Below are 19,451 nucleotides of genomic sequence, written 5' to 3'. Positions count from 1 at the left end.
TGCGGATGAGAGTCAGTTGTAAAGAAAGCAAAGCGTTCTTTAAGATAGTGAGGAGTGTGGGGATGGAAAAGGATGGTAAAGAGAGTGCAAAGAGCATGGAAATTTCTACGATGCCGAACAGTTAACCACTGAAGTTTAGTGCGGTATTGAGAAATATGGTCAAATTTCTTCAACCCAAATACGTACCTAATGCATAGATTTTGTAACCGCTCCAACTTATCCAACAGTTCTTGTGTGGGATTTATGTAACAAGCATCAGCATAATCGAGGATAGAAAGTAATAGTGAGTTGACTAAAGTGATTTTTGTTTTTATAGGTTACAGGTTTTTCCAACGCTTAATGGTACCTATTGTAGCAAAAATCTTTCGGCTAACGTTTGACACCTGCGGTGCCCAGGTAAGTGAGCTATCTAAAATGACACCAAGATTTTTCACCTTATCAGTATAATTTATGCAAATCCCATCAGTAGTTATTGGAGGCAGCTGTAGATTATTTAATAAAGATAGTTGCTGCTTGTTACTACAAATAATCAGTTGTGAAACAAAAAAATTTAAATGTAAACCATAAGATTTACTTCATGAGTTTATAGTTTGAAGATTGTGATTAATCTGTTCAATAGCATTGACAACATCTTCAGTAGGAGATGATAAATTAACTTGGAGATCGTCTGCATTAAGATGATAAGGTATCGTAAGTAAATCGGTTACAGTGTTAATGAAAATTGTGAAAAGTAGACGGGATAGTACTCCTCCCTGCGAGACTCCAGCTTTAATGTGACAAGTAGTGGAAAGTTTAATGTCTGTTTTTGATTTAGCGGCACTATTTTAAATTATTGCATCAATAGTAAGCTGCTCTTTACAACCTTGGCTATTTTTACGGCACCCCATTTGCTGTTCGGCTAAAATATTTTATTTAGTTAAGTGTTTATGGATTTCTTCACTTATACAAGCTGATAGGATTTTATATATGGTTTGTAAGCAAGTAATTGGTCGGTATTTATCTGGGTTTGTAGTATCGTATTTTTCTTTAGGTATTATTTTATTTATTTATATTTATATACTCTTTATTGCACACCAAAAATAATAGGAGTAAAACAAAAACAAAGAAAAGAAAAAAATGTACAATAGGCGGCCTTATCGCTAAAACAGCGATCTCTTCCAGGCAACCTTTGGTAGAGGAGAGAGATAGGATGGTAGGGGTGTACAAATTATTTAATACATAAAAAATAGATACAATATATATATATATATATATATATATATATATATGTATATATACGATACATAAATAGATATTCCATAAATATATAATAATATAATATACATACACATTATAAATATATACATCTACATACTATAGATACTTACATAATAAATAAAATATTTAATTGCAGTATTTCTTTATAAAGCAAGATAGTGCTCTTTTATCATATTTTTAAAAGAAGTAATAGTTGGTGCACGTCTTGCTTCTAGTGGAAGAGAGTTCCAAAGACGAATTGATTGGACTGTAAATGAGTCACTATAAAAAGACGTTGTATGGGGACGTATTTTTAGCACCAAATTCTCTTCAGAACGAAGATTATGGCTGTGTGAAGAACTAAGAAATTGAAAACGTTCTTTTAGATATGAAGGAGAAGACGGGTTGAACAGGATATAGTACAGAAGTTGAAGGATGTGAGTATTCCTGCGAAGCCGGATTGGGAGCCACTTGAGCTTTTTACGAAATTCAGAAACGTGATCATATTTACGAAGACCAAATATGAATCGGATGCAAAGACTTTGGAGACGCTCAAGTTTAGTTTAAGTTGCTCCTCTTTTAGATCAAGACAACATGCGTCAGCATAATCGAGAATTGGTAGTAGGAGTGACTGTGCTAACATAACTTTGGTAGGGATGGGTAGAAAGTTGCGTAATCTGCGAAGGGAGGCAACAGCTGCAAAAATTTTTTTGCTAACCTCACTTATCTGTGGTTCCCAAGATAGGTGCTGGTCAAAGGTAATTCCCAAGTTCCTAGCTGTAACACTGAACGGTATGTTAACAGCGTTAAAGTGTACAGCCGGGAGATCCGAAAAAGATATGCGTGAAATTAATTTTGAACTACCAATAATCAGCACCTGTGTTTTATTTGGGTTTACTCGTAATCCAAATGCAGTAGAAATATTTAGCAAATCTTTATTAACTAAGTGTATAGTTTCATGAAGGTTCGCAATTTTACTTTGTGAATAGATCTGAAGATCATCTGCATACAGGTGATAGAGAGAAGATATGTGAGAAGTGATGGTACTTATAAAGACCGAAAACAAGAGGGGAGACGCCACCTTGTGGAACGCCAGCAGTTATTGGAACCCAACCTGAGAAAGAATCTTGAACTCTTATCCGTTGCCGGCGCCCATACAAGTAAGAATGAAACCAGTCAATTACTTTAGGAGATATGTTAAGAGCACAAAATAGCAAGAAGAATATCAAAGTCTACAGTGTTGAAAGCATTACTAAAATCTAATAATGTCAACACTGTAACCTGTTGATTATCCATTCCTAATCTAATGTCATCAGTTAGTTTGATCAGAGCCGTAGTCGTACTATGACCAGGACGAAAGCCAGATTGTAAAGGATTCAATAGGACATTTTTTGAAAGGTATTGGTTTAATTGATTGTGAATAAGGCGCTCAAGTACTTTAGACAGAAAAGGGAGAATGGATATAGGACGATAATCAGTGTAAGATGAAGGATTTGTTTTTTTGGGGAGGGGGATGACTTGTGCGTCCGTCCAGGATTCAGGGAATTCACAAAGGATAATGGATTGGTTTAAAACATGTGTGACTACAGGAATTATGATATCTAGGATTGGGAGGATCATCTTACGACTAATGCAATCCGAACCGATGGCATCAGAATTTATTGCTAAGATGTTCTTCTTAACATCACTATCAGTAAATTGACTAAAGCAAAAAGGAGAATTTTCAGGAGTTGATTTAGCAGAAATTTCTTTTAAAGTATTAGACTTCACAGCAGTGTCGAAAGTTTGAGAGGACGAGAAATGATTATTTAATTCATTTAAATTAATATTATCTGTAATTATGTTTTTAGATGATTTTCCAACTCCTAAGGACTTGAGAAATTTCCAGACTCTAGCTGACTCCTCTTCCTCAGCTATAGATTTATGGATATGGCGTCGTTGACTATCTCTACATAGCCTGTTGCAGCGATTGCGAAGCTTCAGATACTTGTCGCGATTTTTGTCAGTCGGATTACACCTATACTTAGCCTTGGCAGCATTCTTTCTTTCTTGGAGTTTCTTTATTTCTGGGGTAAGCCAAGGTGCAGGAAAGTGTTTTAGCCGGACAGGACGAATTGGTGCATGTAAATCATACAGTTGAGTTAGAAGGGAATTAAAAACTATAACTTGCTCATTAACTGTATCAGCATTAAAAATAGCACTACAATCAATGTTGGCAGCATCCTCCCGCAGACTATTCAAATCTATTCCACCAAAATTACGTTGCAGAAGAATTCTCGATTTTGCTTTGGGTGGTTTGAGTTTATAGGAGAGATAAAGAAGATCATGATATGAAAAAGCAAGGGCGGAGCACTGCCCATGCTTTTCAACATGATCAACGGAAGAGACCAAAATTAAGTCGAGAAGAGAAGGGATAGAGTTAGGGAAGGAATGAGTAGCAGATAGGGGTAGAATTTGTAAATCTGCACTATTCAGTACAGATTTCAACAGACTAGAGCGATGGTCATTTTTTAAGAGACATGTATTAAAATCTCCCATAAGAATGGTATGGGCATACAACGGTTTAAATCGCTCTAGAAGGATTTCAAATGATGAAAAGTAATCGACCGTGAGGTTAGGACTATAGTAAACACCTAATAACATCTTAATATGACCAAAGATAATCTCTATAAAAAGGTGTTCAGCCCCTTCAACGGACAGAGGTGTCGATTGACTTATAATGGAAAATGGAATGTATTAAGTATGTGATTCCATGTGTTATGTATTTGGGTAGTAAATGTGGTGATTGAATAAATATATTTAAATACTTGTGTATGTATGAGTGTGTGCTAGTAAATTTCTTGTACCAGTAGTTATGAATGTTGTCTGAGCCTGCGGATTTCCAATTGTGAGTTCGTTTAATTTCTTCTATGAATGTCTCGATTGGTATAAATTCAAACTGCATCTCTGGGATGAGTGTAGTCGTTTCATTAACCCAGTCTGTATGCTCATTATGGTGTGCCGGGTCTTCCCATCTGTTAGCCCAGTATTCACGAAATATTTCTAATGGAGGTATTCCTAGATTTTGGTCACTATCTTTACACGTAGATTTTAAATTTGTATAGAAAAGTTTTTCTTTGTTAGCAAATTTATTGTTCTGTACTTTAAGTGGTAGTGCCACGCTGTATACCTTCGGGTTACAGCCGAATGGGCCGGCACGCCCGGGGAAGTACCACTCTCTCACTTAAAATCGGCGTAAAGTGGTAGCTATGCTACCGCGTTTCGTCCGGTAAGTGAGAGTTCCGGAGGCCCAATCCCCCTCCCCCCCAAAACTTGATGGTTATGCAGAATTTGGTAAAATTACCCCAGGAGGGTACCATCAGCGACAGCGGTGGAGAATCCCTCTCTGGGCAGATCCCTCCTCCATGCTCAGGACATACACCACCTGAGCAGGGATGCCCAGGCTGCCCTCCGAATTCTGGGAGGGGCAATTTTGCGCTCGCCACTGTTCGAGGCAAGCGGAGCAGGCATCATAAGGCAACCCCTACCACCCTCGCTGTAGACTTCTGCAACATAAGGGGACTCAACTCCAACCTCAACGCCGATCACTACCATCTGGAAATGGCGAAGCCGGCCTTGCTCTTTCTAACCGAGACCCAGATATCTTCTCCTGCCGATACGACTTTTCTCTCGTACCCTGGGTACAAATTGGAACATTCCTTTATACCACGAGCTGGGGTATGCGTTTACGTCAGAGATGATATCTGTTCTCGATGCCTCGGCAGCCTTGAAGGACAGGACCTATCGATTATCTGGCTGCGTGTAGACTGCGATGACCATCCGCGAATCTATGCGTGCCTTTATAATTCCCATAGCGGCAATGCCGAAACCGACCGACTGGTTGAGCACGTCCAAATGGCTACAAATTCCGTGCTGCAGCAGATTCCATCCGCAGAGATCATTATTCTGGGTGACTTTAATGCTCACCACGCAGAATGGCTCGGCTCACGCACCACCGATCGTGCGGGTAGATCTGTTGTGGACTTCGCTCTATCATATGATCTGACACAACTGGTCAACTCGCCAACGCGAATACCGGATGTGGAGGATCATACACCTTCCCTGTTGGACCTTCTGCTGACTTCGCATCCGGATGGCTATCAGGTTATCATCGATCCCCCTCTGGGCTCGTCTGACCACTGTCTCGTCCGGAGTACAGTGCCGGTTGTGCGGTACTCACGGCCTCGCTTTGTTGGGTGCCGCCGAGTATGGCACTACAAGTCAGCAGATTGGGATGGGATGCGGTCTTTTTTTGCATCTTACCCATGGGGGCAGATTTGTTTCTTGCCGGATGATCCGAACGCTGCTGCTGACTCTGTTGCCGATGTGGTGCTTCAGGGTATGGAACTATTCATTCCTTACTCTGCAGTACCCATCGGTGGCAAGTCCCAGCCTTGGTTTGGTCGCTTCTGCAAAACGGCATCACGCCGAAAGTGGGAACGCTATCAAACCTGGGCTAATGCATCTGCGTCTCGTGATGTAAATACCAGCGCATTCAAAAAGGAATATAACTCTGCCTCTAGGTCCCTCAAAAACGTGATTGCTAGGGCGAAGACGGAGTACATTGGCAGAATTGGCGAGAGACTGGTGCGTCTCCCTTCAGGAACACGAGCGTTCTGGTCTCTCGCTAAGGCTGTCTTAGGGAATTTCTGTCAGCCCTCTTTTCCATCTCTGCACAGGGACGGTGAGTCATTGGCCCATACCACGAAAGAGAAAGCTGATCTTTTAGGCTCTCTCTTCGCGTCGAACTCGACTCTGGATGACCAAGGAAAATCTCGACCAACAATTCCGCGGTGTGATACCCCGATACCGGAGGTTAAATTCCGGCAAAGTGCAGTTCGTAAAGCACTTCTTTCCTTGGACATTCATAAGTCGAGCGGACCCGATGGTATCCCTCCAATCGTGCTACGGACATGTGCTCCCGAGTTGGCACCGGTCTTAACGCGTCTTTTCCGGCAATCCTACACATTAGGCGTCGTCCCGAATTCCTGGAAGACAGCTTTGGTGCATCCGATCCCTAAAAAAGGCAACCGCTCAGATCCGTCCAATTATTATAGGCCTATAGCCATCATTTCCTTGGTCTCCAAGATAATGGAGTCCCTTATTAACTGCCAGCTCCTGCGGTACCTAGAGGAAAATCAGCTGATTAGTGACCGCCAGTACGGTTTCCGTCGGGGTCGCTCAGCCGGTGATCTTCTAGTGAGTCTTCATTAAACGAAGTCTCGAATTGGGGCCGGCTAAATCTAGTCCATTTCAACCCCAAAAAGACGCAAGTTTGCGCGTTAACCGCTAAAAAAACACCATTTGTCGTATCTCCACAATTTGAGAACATTCCGATAGCCGCTACAGGTAGTATCGGAATACTTGGCGTTGATATTTCGAGTCTCGTTCAGTTCCGCGGTCAATTGGAAGGCAAAGCCAAATTGGCTTCAAGAAAGTTTGGTGTGCTCAGCAAGGCGAGACAGTATTTCACGTCGGCCCATCGCCTAAAACTTTACAAGGCGCAAATTCGGCCTCACATGGAGTACTGCTCTCACCTCTGGGCGGGTGCTCCCCAGTACCAGCTCCTTCCATTTGACCGCATCCAGAGAGATGTCGGATCACTCTGCATCTTCTACCGAATTTTTCACGGGAATGTTCCGAGGAATTGTTCGGATTAATCCCGGCTGCTGAATTTCACCTTCGGACATCTCGCCAAAATTCTGAGTTTCACCCGCACCACCTTGATGTCCGAAAATCCGCAACAGCGCGATTTCTCAGACATTTTCTGCCTCGCACAACCACTTTGTGGAACCAGCTTTCGCCGGCGGTTTTTCCGAACCGATACGATATGGGAACCTTCAAGAAAAGAGCGTACTCCTTTTTGAAAGGCCGGCAACGCACCTGCAAGCCCCCTGGTGTTGCAGATGTCCATGGGCGGTGGTAGTCACTTTCCATCAGGTGAGCCTCCTGCTCGTTTGCCACCTATGCCGTAAAAAAAAAAACTATCTCTTCCCTTAATGACCATGCACGCTTAAGACCTGATTTCCATCCGTTCTATTTTGCTTCTGTTAAATCAAATCAAATAAATCTTTATTTGGACATACACGTTGTACAAATCATTAACACAATTATATAAAATAACAAAAGACAAAAATAATGTGATGCCCAAATTGGTAAACCACTCAGCTTGTGTTGAAACCATTGTTAAATGAGCTTCAACGATGGTATTCTGTGGTCGCCAGTAGCAACGTACGTCACGTCGTAGGTAGCGATATAAAAAAAAAGATAAATGAAATAAATAACTAATTATAAAAAATATGTTTTGTTCTATTTATATGGATGAAAGTGTACGACCTAGTGGTAGTCTAGACGCTCGTTTGATCGAACGCTAATAAACGTCAACAGGACTTGTAAAGAAAGATCTGTATACAGAAATAATATTGATGTTAACTTAAAGTTATTAAATTATACGTTGACTAACGTGTGTTACTACGTGTAATAGTGTGTGTTACATAAAATTACCTAATAAAGAACTGTTAGAACTAATATAAATATATAATGAATACTATAGGGGTAAGTCAAAAATAAATTTGTTAATCCCACATTATAGAATACAGTAATGAAAGATAATTGTGATAATAATTAAATACGCGCTATTCGCTGCCAACAGAGGATATAAAAACAATAACTATTTTCTTATTCCATTTTTAGATTGGGGGTTTCAAACAACCCAAAGATAACATCGAGCAATCAACACGTATGACAAAACACAATATGCTGAAAGTAATGATACACCGCCAGCCTGCCAAGAAGCCATATCAAGTAGGTAAGAATTTACATATATTTTACACAAGAGACCATAAGTGCAAAAAAAGCAATAGTATATGTTTGTTAAGAATGTAATTGTAAATCAGTTAAATCATCAAAATCAATCAAAATCAAAATATACTTTATTGAAGTGGGCTTTTTCAAGCACTTTTGAATTGTCATATAACAATTAAGTGAAGCTACCACCGGTTCGGAAAGTAGATTCTACCGAGAAGAACCGGTAAGAAACTCAGTAGGTACTCTTTTTCAACATTTAAAAAAAATACAGTCATGTTAGTTAATACAATCAATTAAATTAATATATCCTGCCTGGAAGTCAACAGGTATTAATTTCACGCTTTTTTATCATCTACAAAATCTTGTATCGAAGAATACGCCTTTTTTACCAATGTATTTTTTATAAACGATTTGAATTTACGAGACGGCAAAGTTAAAAATGTCTGCGGAATTTTACTATAGAAATGGATACCTTGCCCCAAGAAAGATTTATTGACTATGCGGAGTCGGAAACTTGGCGTTATAAGCTTATCCTTACTTCTAGTGCATATACAATGATTATCACTGATTTTATCAAAGTGATCAATGTTACTGTGAATATACATGATATTGTTGTAAATATATTGCGACGCAGCAGTGAGTATTCCTACTCTGTTAAAAACATCCCGAAGAGAGTCTCTAGCTTCAAGATATAAATAAACCGGATTGCTCTCTTTTGTAAAATAAAGACAGATTCAATATCTGCAGCGTTACCCCAAAGTAATATGCCATAATACTGTGAAAATAACCAAACTAAACTAAACGAGCGGTATCAATATCAGTTAGTTGTCTAACTTTTCTATCAGTGTATGCTGCGGAGCTGAGTCTTCCTGTTAGGGACGACAAATGGGAGCTCCACTGAAGTCTGGAATCCAATTCTATTCCCAAGAACACCGTAGTATCGGCTACATCAAGCGGGCCCGACACTTTATGAGGAACGTCAAGGCTTCCTCCAAACATTCACACTTTTTCCGCGCGCGTTCTAGATGTTTTACTAATTATACGTATTCCGGCCCGTACCGGTATTCTATATAGGATTTTAAATTAACATGGTTATTTTTATTATTAAAGTTGTTAATTTCGGGATATTTATTTTTCGTTGGATGTCATAAAGGTGAAATTACAGCAAAATAACATACCGACTGAATATATGAAATTGCTACATCATTGTCTAGAGACGAGTTACTTTATTTACCAAGGCCTTTCTTAAAGGCCGGCAACGCACCTGCAAGCCCCCTGGTGTTGCAGATGCCCATGGGCGGTGGTAGTCACTTTCCATCAGGTGAGCCTCCTGCTCGTTTGCCACCTATGCCATAAAAAAAAAGGCGAGTACTACTTGCAGATAGATGGTGTGGCAATGGGTAGTCCAGTCGCTCCTCTTAGTCGCAAACATCTGGATGGAACATTTCGAGGAGATAGCCATGTCAACGGCATAGGCTGTAACTACAATTAAACTGTGGAAGAGGTATGTAGATGATGTATTTGCCATCATAAAGGGAGACAACGATAGTGTAATGAATTGCTTAAATCATTTAAATAGCATCCACAGCAAAATTAAATTCACTTGTGAAATGGAGAAGAATAGATCAATAGCATTCCTTGATGTTAAAATTGGAGTACGTACGGATGGGTCGTTGAGCCATACTGTCTACAGGAAAGCAACGCATACCGACCGATATATCCATGCTACTTCACACCACCATCCTCGACACTTAAACGCTGTAGTAACATCATTGACCAATCGCGCATACGACCTTTGTGATAAAGACCATATACAATCTGAGCTAGCACACGTTAAAGAGGTCCTACAGCGGAATGGATATAAAGCGAGAAACACAGCTGCACGGAATAATAAGCTACTGCGACAGTGCAGGGTTAAAGGAGTGACAGATAAGATAGCTAGAACCCTGAGTAGATATGCGGTGAAGACTATCTTCACTCCTTTCAAGAAGATAGGGCAAATGTTGCGTTCGCCTAAAGATAGCTTTCCCCTGGAAAAACCCGGAGTTTATAAAATCGACTGTAGTTGTGGTAAATCCTACGTTGGGCAGACGAAGCGTACGGTATCTTGTCGCATTAACGAACACATCAAGGCGGTAAAAACCAACGATACCAAGAAATCAGCCATCGCGGATCATCTCCTGGAAGCCGGGTCGAACCATTGGATCGAGTTTCATAATACTCAGATACTCTCGACAGAACGCCACTACATACCCCGACTGGTACGAGAAGCCATTGAAATAACAAAATTTAGTAAATTCAATAGAGAGGATGGGTTTCAACTGTCAAGAGTATGGAATCCAATAATAAAATTATGCAAACCCCCGCAAAATAAAAATAAAATAAAAAAATCGCGAATTGATACGGTGAGTTTCGTCTGCAAAACACGGGATCGAGTGTCGAGTGTATATATAAATAAAATTTTAACAAAAAGAAAAACCGACTTCAAACAAAACACTGTTTTAAAACAAATAAAAATGCATAATCGTAAATCGACTTTTAAGTAGTCTAATATTTTTCATTTCATTTTACCTAGGAGGACTCTTAAAAATATGTTAAATATGAAATTATTTTGTCACGGTTGACGGTTTTTCTTTTTGTTAAAATTTTATTTATTTTTTGATTTTAAGTGAAGCTGATGCAGACTTACATTTTTTTCTTAATATGGATAGATTAAGCGTGCCGTTTATATAAATCAGAAACGACTTCGGGGACAGTTTCAAAATAAACTTTCTTTCATGTGGCATAAACTACAAGGTACCACCCTCGAAAGAGCTGAAATCGACCTTAGTAAAAAACTTTGCAAAAGAGCTATTATATGTCGTACATCATATGACATCACATCATATACACAAAATTTGATTAAAGACAGTATGAAATTCTGACCCAAATCGCACCCTAACTGTAAGCCGTTTAGGAGTTCCGTCAATACATAGTATAAAACAAAGTCGATTTTTCTGTCCCTATATCTTTAAAACTACGCAACGGATTTTGATGCGGTTTTTTTTAACAGATAGTGTGATTTAAGGGGAAAGTTTGTTTACATAATACATGAACAATATAGTAAAGAAACACTGACAATTTTAGAAGTTTGCAATGTGATGTCGTAAATAAACACATTCTTTAGTATATCAGTATTGCACCCGTGAGAAGTCGGGGCGGGTCGCTAGTTGATTATAATATTCGACTATGATAATTACATAAACATAAACCACATTACGGAAGGTGACTCAAATATCCAAATAACCTATACATAAAAGATTCGACCGAGTATCGCTAACGTGCTCCTTAGAATTGTTCCGTTCCCTTCCGTTTCGTTACTTTGTCGTGGATCCTGTGCTCAGAACCTTACCAAACTTTCACCAAACTACCCTTGATACCTTTTATATTTTATAATAAAAAAAGAATTATCAAAATTGGTTAACGTGATTTTCAGTTATTCACCTATGTGTCGCGCATATACATAATGCAAATTTAAGACTTATGTCGTTTTCATACGGATACCATCATCGGAAAAAAATAAAATGAAAATGGGACCCCACGGGAAGCACTACCTTTCAAACAAAAAAAAATTATCAAAATCGGTCCACCCAGTGAAAAGTTATGAGGTAACAAATACAAAAAAAAAAATATAGACGAATTGATAACCTCCTCCTTTTTGAAGTCGGTTGAAAATAAATTCAACTAGTGACAATGGTAGGGGTGAAAGTGACAATAGTAGTGGTGACCGGTGTTTACGTAGCAAACGTACAAGAAAGGAGGTAGTTCGATACGGACACTTCTAACATTATCAGCATCTACCCGCAAACTTCAGTCTCGTAAACAAGACATTCGTAGACAATGTCGAAATGTCGAGCTCCACCGAACAAAAATAAAAAACATGGTAAATATCCCGATATTAATTACTTTAATAATAAAAATAACCATGTTGATTTAAAATCCTGATACATATACTTATAAAATACAGATATGAAAAAAAATATTTTTAATTTTATATATACGCATAGCTTAATATTTTCTTTAAGCGCAATAAATAGGCGCATAAAATCATGTTAGCGTCTTCCTAGAACCCGGTGGGACGAGTTGCGGGGCGAGAGGGGTGGTCCGTCGGGCTCTCACGCCTCACCTCACACAATTCGCGCCTTCAGGATGGCGTGACTGCCATTACGCAACGCACGACCGTTAATTCGTGTATTTAGAATCACATTATTGTTATTATTGTTTATTAACTCCATAACTAAACATCTATCTTCTCTCTACCACCTGTATGCTGATGATCTTCAGCTATACCTAACGTCGCATGTAAATGACTTACCAAACTCAATAAGCATAATCAACAATGACTTAGCACACATTTCTCATTGGAGTAAAACCCATGGTCTAACAGTTAATCCAACTAAGTCGCAGGCCATTATAATTGGTAGTCAAAAGTTATTACCGAAAATTGATTGGACTAATCTACCACCTGTGAAATTTGATGGAGTTCTTATTCCTTTTGAAGACAAGGTCAAAAACTTGGGCATAATCTTTGATAAAACGTTATCATGGATTCCGCAGGTTACCGAAGTGAGTAGAAAGATGTTTTCGGCGATTGGTTCTCTGCGTAGGTTACAAAACTTTTTGCCCATACCTACCAAAATTACGTTAGCACATTACCTACTCTCCTATTACCAATCTTAGATTATGCCGACGTATGTTATCTCGATTTAAACGAGGAGCAACTAAATAAACTTGAGCGCATTCAAAATCTCTGTATACGGTTCATATTTGGGCTTCGCAAATATGACCATGTTTCTGAATTTCGCAAAAAGCTCAAGTGGCTTCCAGTCCGCCTTCGCAGGAATACTCGTATTCTATCATTTCTTTACTGTATCCTATTCAATCCAAAAGTTCCTCTTTATTTAAAAGAGAGATTTAAGTTCCTTGGCGCTTCTCATTGTCGCTCTCTGCGCTCCGAGGATAATTTAATTTTGAGTATCCCTTCTCACTCTTCAACTTGTTACTCAAAATCTTTTACAATTAACGCAGCACGCTTATGGAACTCCTTGCCCTTAGCGGTACGTCGAGATGTAACGGACTATACTATATACATGAGAATGAATGTGATTGATTTAATACATTTTTTTTTTTAAAGTATGTTGTAGAGCAACTATCCGGGTTCAATATAAGTCGTCGGTGAACCATATAAAGCACGTATTAAAATGTAATCAAAATTGGTCGCGTTGTTTTGGAGATATTAAAAACATGCATACATACATACATACACACATAAATACATATACGGAAACATAAAAACATACATAGAGATTACATTGCATAGTAATTGAATACATATACATGTAATAAATAAGGATGATAAAAGGAATGGCATTATAATAAACATACTTTTTTTTAATATACATTATTGTGGATAACGTTCGTGTAATAAATAATATGTTTCATGTATTGATTTTAACGTTAGACCGCGCCGAATGTCATACTCATCGCCAGGCATATATAGGGGCTATGATGCCCAGCGACTCGGTGCAATTTGAACGCGCGGAGCGACGCGCGGAGCGACGCGCTCGCTGCACCGGCCGCGTGCAATAATACAAATTATTATTACAAATGACGGTATGGCAGGCCGTCATATAAATGAATGTTCTCAATGAGACATCATATATATTATATAAAATTTAATAATGATATCAATATGATATAAAACGGTTTGATGGTGGCCGTATTGGAAATATTTAATTGCAAATACGTATGTACGGGGCGATACATACTGATGTCAGAGGTTTACCTCAATGACTATTAATTATGGAATATACTATATTGAAGAGTTTACTCTTCTTGTAAGACTGTGTCGATCGACGGACGCAAGTTCGTAAAGCGGTCGTTCTAAGAAATCTATAAATATTATCAGTAAACAAGTTTGCATACAAACATTCTTTTGGTACGATCACAGGTTTGCTGTGATGATTGACGAACATAAGTTCGTGTAACAATTAAAATCTAAACTCTTCAATGTAAAACTGTGTCGATCGACGGACGCAAGTTCGTAAAGCGGTCGTTTTAAAAACTCTATAAATATTATCAGACATATGCATAAAAGCATACTTATTGGTACGATCACAAAGACGATGATCTATTTGTTTTAAGATTATTATTGTTTAATAACAAAACCTTTATAATATATTTGTATTGTGCACATGCATAATGATCGCGCACGAATACTGTACTGCATATACTCTGGTGGATTCTTGATGATTCGACGCTTGGTTTGAGGCTGTGCGGCTTGATCGCTGCATTAGTGTCCCTCGTGGCGATGTCGTCTTGAATTTGCTTCGGTGATACAGTTGCGGGGTTTGAGGTTACTGTATAACGTCTTCGGCGATACGGTAGTGTCCCCCCTTCTGTTGCCGAGGAAGCTGCCTATGTGAGATGGTTTCGGGGTTCGAGGTTACTGTATAACGATATGGTAATATCCCTCACTCTGTCTTACTGGGTTGCTAGAGTAGTGTATGTACTATGTGGTACTGAGCTATGGCTGGTTGACGTTACGATGGCGTTGTTGATGTCTTTCATCAATCGGTAGTACCAGTATCACGACCGAATGCTGCAGGGCGTTGCGGAGGCTGTAATAAGCTGAAGTGATACGTTCATGCAGTGACGGGCTCAAATAATGGATTTTATCCAGGCTGCAATAACTATATACACAATCATGGCGCACTAATCGTTTTATACGAGAAGTGTCGTTTGTAGCAAAATGTTCGTCCTTTTAGGGACGCCCCTTTAGTTTAGTGTTAAGAATATCATACGAGACATGAAGTAGGACACCTAATTTAGTTATAAGTCTGCATATCACATTGAAATTGATTATCACATGCAATTAATGATCTGTGCTTTGTGCTGGTTTGGGTAAACTAGTATCGGGTGTGTGCCTGTTGTAGGTTGAAGTTAAGTTTTATATCCACTTTAGGTTTAAGTAAAACGAAATATGTGAAGCGTATAATAGGTTTATAAGCTAGTTAAGGAAACGTACGGTTTAGATATAAGTCTTAGTTTTAAGTTTTAGTTATAAGAGAGTACGGCGATAACGATCACACAACTATACGGTTATGATGTATATTCATACTTTATAATCTACTACGGTAGAAAATATAACAAATTGTGTTATATTCACTCGTATGATTCCTACGCGGTAATCTATGAGTTTCATCGAATTTTATTCCACTATGTTTGGAATTATTACGTATTATATATATACGATATAACAACACTCTGCGTTAGTGGATATTTGAACGAAATACGTATTCCTTACATTAGGCCGCCTGACAGTGAGCTTGAACTGGTATGAGAGACAGTGATTTGATGCTGTGATAATCCAGGGTTGAACCCATGGCTACAGTTTTCCTCAGCGATAACTGGTTTACTATTTATGAGACTTTGATCCTCACATTGATTATTATTTTTGTGGCATTGGCTACTCTTTATACACCTCAGTTACGACTGTGAAAACTACCGAACCACGGTTTAGTTTATAAGTAAGACTATGAGTCTTCTATACACCTCAGCTACGGCTGTGATATCTGCTGGACTACGGTCTAGTTTATTAATAAGACAATAATATTTTATACACCGCAGTTACGACTGTGAAAACTACCGAACCACGGTTTAGTTTATTAGTAAGACTATGAGTCTCCTATACACCTCAGCTACGGCTGTGATATCTGCTGGACTACGGTCTAGTTTATTAATAAGACAATAATATTTTATACACCGCAGTTACGACTGTGCAAACTACCGAACCACGGTTTAGTTTATTAGTAAGACTATGAGTCTTCTATACACCTCAGCTACGTCTATGATACCTGTTGGACTTTAGTTCCACTTTATACGTATATTATTTTACAAAGTGTGTGCGCACTATAAAAGTGCACGTCCCATGTTCGAGGAAGGTTCGCCGATCAATGGTTGGAATCTACTGTTGATGGCGGGCGCGGGGCCAATTCAACCTCCCCCCACTTTTATATTTTTCAAAATTAGTTAAATATAAAATGATGGGTTGGAGCGACATCCTTCAGTTACTCGTAAGAGGTGCTAAAGGAAATGGGACCGGAATCTCATACATCTGATTATTTATTATTTTTTTTAATTAAACAAATTATTATTATAACACGTATTTAAATGATTAACCTAGTTTTATTTGACTCCGCTATAGTCGATTGAGCATGTGATCTCTGACGCTCTAAAAGAACACGGTTATTACGCATACATAACGTATATTGGGTCCAAACCATCTAGACGAAATCACGAGCCAAAACGCAATTTAAAATAAAAACGTAAAATTATATATTAATACTTTAGGTAGGGATTAGTTACAGAGCTAAATCCCTTGAAATATTTAAACGTCGCATTTTCGAATATTATATTGATACTTGAAATCGTATTTTCATCCCTTACCTTTCTCCTCCTCCAATCCTCATTTATTTTAAAATTGTGTGTATGTTTTTCTTACTAGTTATGTGTGTATTTTCTCATTATATATGTATGTATTATTTTTACTACTTTATTATGTTTGTATTATAGTACACCTCCACCCTAAATTTATTTATTTATTATAATGTCCTATGCCAACCGGTTGCCTGGAAGAGATCGCTCTTCTAGCGATAAGGCCGCCGATTGTATACTCTATAACATTGTTTTTTTTTCTGTTTTAAAATTTTATGTACTTTGCTTGGTGTACAATAAAGTATATTTCATTCATTCATTCATTCATTCATTGTTTTAGTTTAATTATCAAACCCCATCAATAGAAAAAACGAATAAAGACTAAAACGTTAACTAAAATAATAAAAAACAAAAACAAATGCAACTACAGTACCTACAGCACAGTATGGTTTGACTGGATATCATCACCACCAGTATAGTTTTACCACGCCACGCGACGAAGCAGCAAAGTCATGGTACTTACACTTATCTATAGATATGTACATTATTCTTCTAAAGTCATACATATAACAAGGAAAGAAAGTGTTACTCAATTGTTTGTCATAATTATTAATACCTATTTATATAAATTGATAATTTTGATATTGTATTTTTTTTTATTTTAGCATATTCTTAATATTGAAACATACATTACATTACAAAAGTCATTTGCGTTATAATATTGTTGTAAGGAAATAAAGACAAATGCATATAAATGTAATAAGATACAAAAATAGATTATATTATTGTAAAGCTTTTATGTTCCTATTTGCTGCTTTAGCAAAAAAGATTTACAATCTCGTCTAAAACTGTTAATCGTTTTTAGATTTCGAAACGGCGGCGGTAAATTATTCCAACACCTGGTGGCGGCGTACCGGAAGCTACCTTCAAACGCTGTGGAGCGATGTCGAGGTACGAGCAGGAGATGACCGCTGGCCCGCGTATCATAGGTTTTATTGCAGTCACAGTTGGTTTTCTATGTGGTAGGGTTTTCTATGTGGTATGAACTACTGGCAACACTGCTCAGGGTGACATGTCAAATTTAAATTAATTTTAAATATTTTAAATTATTTAATTTTAAGTGTTTTAATATATATTTACGGTAGTAATTCTGGATTACAATTCTTAAAAACAGTGTCAATAGTGTTTGTGACGCATATACACAACTAAATCTGAACAAAAGAAGAATCGAATCGACTGTCATACTCTAACGGCCGCTTAACTTGAAATCTTCTGCATAAACCCGGGGAGTATTTTGTTTTAAAGATATTTTACACGTTATAACCTAATTCGAACAAGGCTTGCATGTTGTGGATAGCATCTGTCTGCTCCTTTGGCGTGATTACTGTCTCACTTTGCTTGACAAATAGTTGGAAGCAAAGTTGAAGATTTTAACATAGTCCTCAGATAGTTCTTCACAATATATGTACTGTGCATAGGCCTCAGCTTATTTTGTAAGCTGTAATCCTTGTGTTCAGTGTACATTAAGCTTATAATATTGTTTGAATTAATTAAAAACTAAATAACTATATACCTACATATTTACAAAAGAAAATAAAAAATAATTAAAAACATTATATTATATGTGATTCACATAGTACTATTGTAATATTATACCAAATATCACATATAAAATAAGTGTGCCTTAATTAATTGCTAGTACCTTAACTGACAAAAAAATAAGAAATAACATCTTGTTATACCTACCTATAATAATCTTTTTTACATATAGATCTGAACAACCCTTATTATATAAAATAACTTCTTTAAGAGTATTTAAATACATCTTATTATAATTTTACAGTTTAACATCATGGAGTATACTATCATGACCCGCAAAACTTCAATGAAAGATATGGAGGCCAAATTCCAATTGACCCTTAAAGAATTACAATCTTCCAAGGAGTTAAACAGACAACTTCTTCAAGAGCGTGAGGACAGTGAAGAAGAGATTCAAAAAATTGTTAATAAAAACACTGAACTCAAAAGCGAGTTAGCTAAATGAAACGAACATTGTTTAGATGTTGTTAGCCAGCGGGACAACCTTCTTGAGATTGTGACCTCATTTAAAGAGTGTAGCGAGGAACATGAAAGAGCTTTGAGTCGCATTACAGAACTGGAAGTGAGTCTTTTTAATGCTCAAAAGGCAGAATTAGAATTGGAAAAAATTCAAACAAGCCAGAAATGTGATGCGACTGAAAGTTTGTATAATGAGTTAGTTATACCTGCCCCTGACTCCAATACCACCTTACAGGAGTCTAAAATTAAACATACACCCATGAGTTCACATAATAAGATAAAAAAATATATAAAGTTAAATAAATTCATCCGTAAAACAAAAAAAAAACATTAATAACTATCAATACATATGCAAAATGAGAAAAGACCGGTCACATTTAATTAATAAAGTAAAATCATCAAATAATAAATTGCAGAATAATAAAATAATATATGAAAATGACATTGAACAACTGCAATTAGAAATTTCTAGCCTACAAAGATCTTTAGATTTTGTTAATAAAAAATATGAATTGGCTCAAAAACAGATAGAGGAACACATACACACAGCCAACAATCTTCTTGAGCTATGCACCTCTAACTTAGAAAAATTTGAATCCTTATCGAATAAATGTAACTGTATGCATACTCAGGAAAATGAGTTGGTTCCTCCTAATAATACCAAAGTATCACCTATCAAATTGAGTCAATGTGCATCAGGGATCCATAACCATAATAAACTGGGGTTAGAAGTAAATAAAGATGTTATTGTAGTATCGGATAAGTTAGGACAGGGCTTTGGCTCAATAATTAAAAGTGAAATAAAAAATGTATTTAACACATGCTCACCCGGGGCA

General features: G+C 37.6%; 1 protein-coding gene across 1 annotated transcript; it reads left to right on the top strand.

The window, feature by feature from the left end:
* The first annotated feature begins 9,692 nt into the window (after positions 1–9,692).
* On the top strand, positions 9,693–18,601 carry LOC124542420. The gene is made up of 2 exons (XM_047120372.1): positions 9,693–10,343; positions 18,401–18,601. Exons 1-2 carry the CDS (start codon positions 9,693–9,695, stop codon positions 18,599–18,601), a joined length of 852 nt encoding a protein of 283 aa, XP_046976328.1.
* The last annotated feature ends 850 nt before the right edge of the window (positions 18,602–19,451 follow it).

Source organism: Vanessa cardui, chromosome W, assembly GCF_905220365.1.
Source record: "Vanessa cardui chromosome W, ilVanCard2.1, whole genome shotgun sequence".
Lineage (NCBI taxonomy): Eukaryota > Metazoa > Arthropoda > Insecta > Lepidoptera > Nymphalidae > Vanessa > Vanessa cardui.
The sequence above is the reverse complement of the archived record's forward strand: the minus strand, read 5'-3'. Positions and strand labels throughout refer to the sequence as shown.

Bases quoted from the DNA above. Each gene is read 5' to 3' on its own strand.
- LOC124542420 (XM_047120372.1), top strand. From the start codon at position 9,693: ATGGAGAAGAATAGATCAATAGCATTCCTTGATGTTAAAATTGGAGTA. The intron at 10,344-18,400 runs GTACGAGAAGCC...ATAATTTTACAG, and splicing joins GCCACTACATACCCCGACTG to TTTAACATCATGGAGTATAC.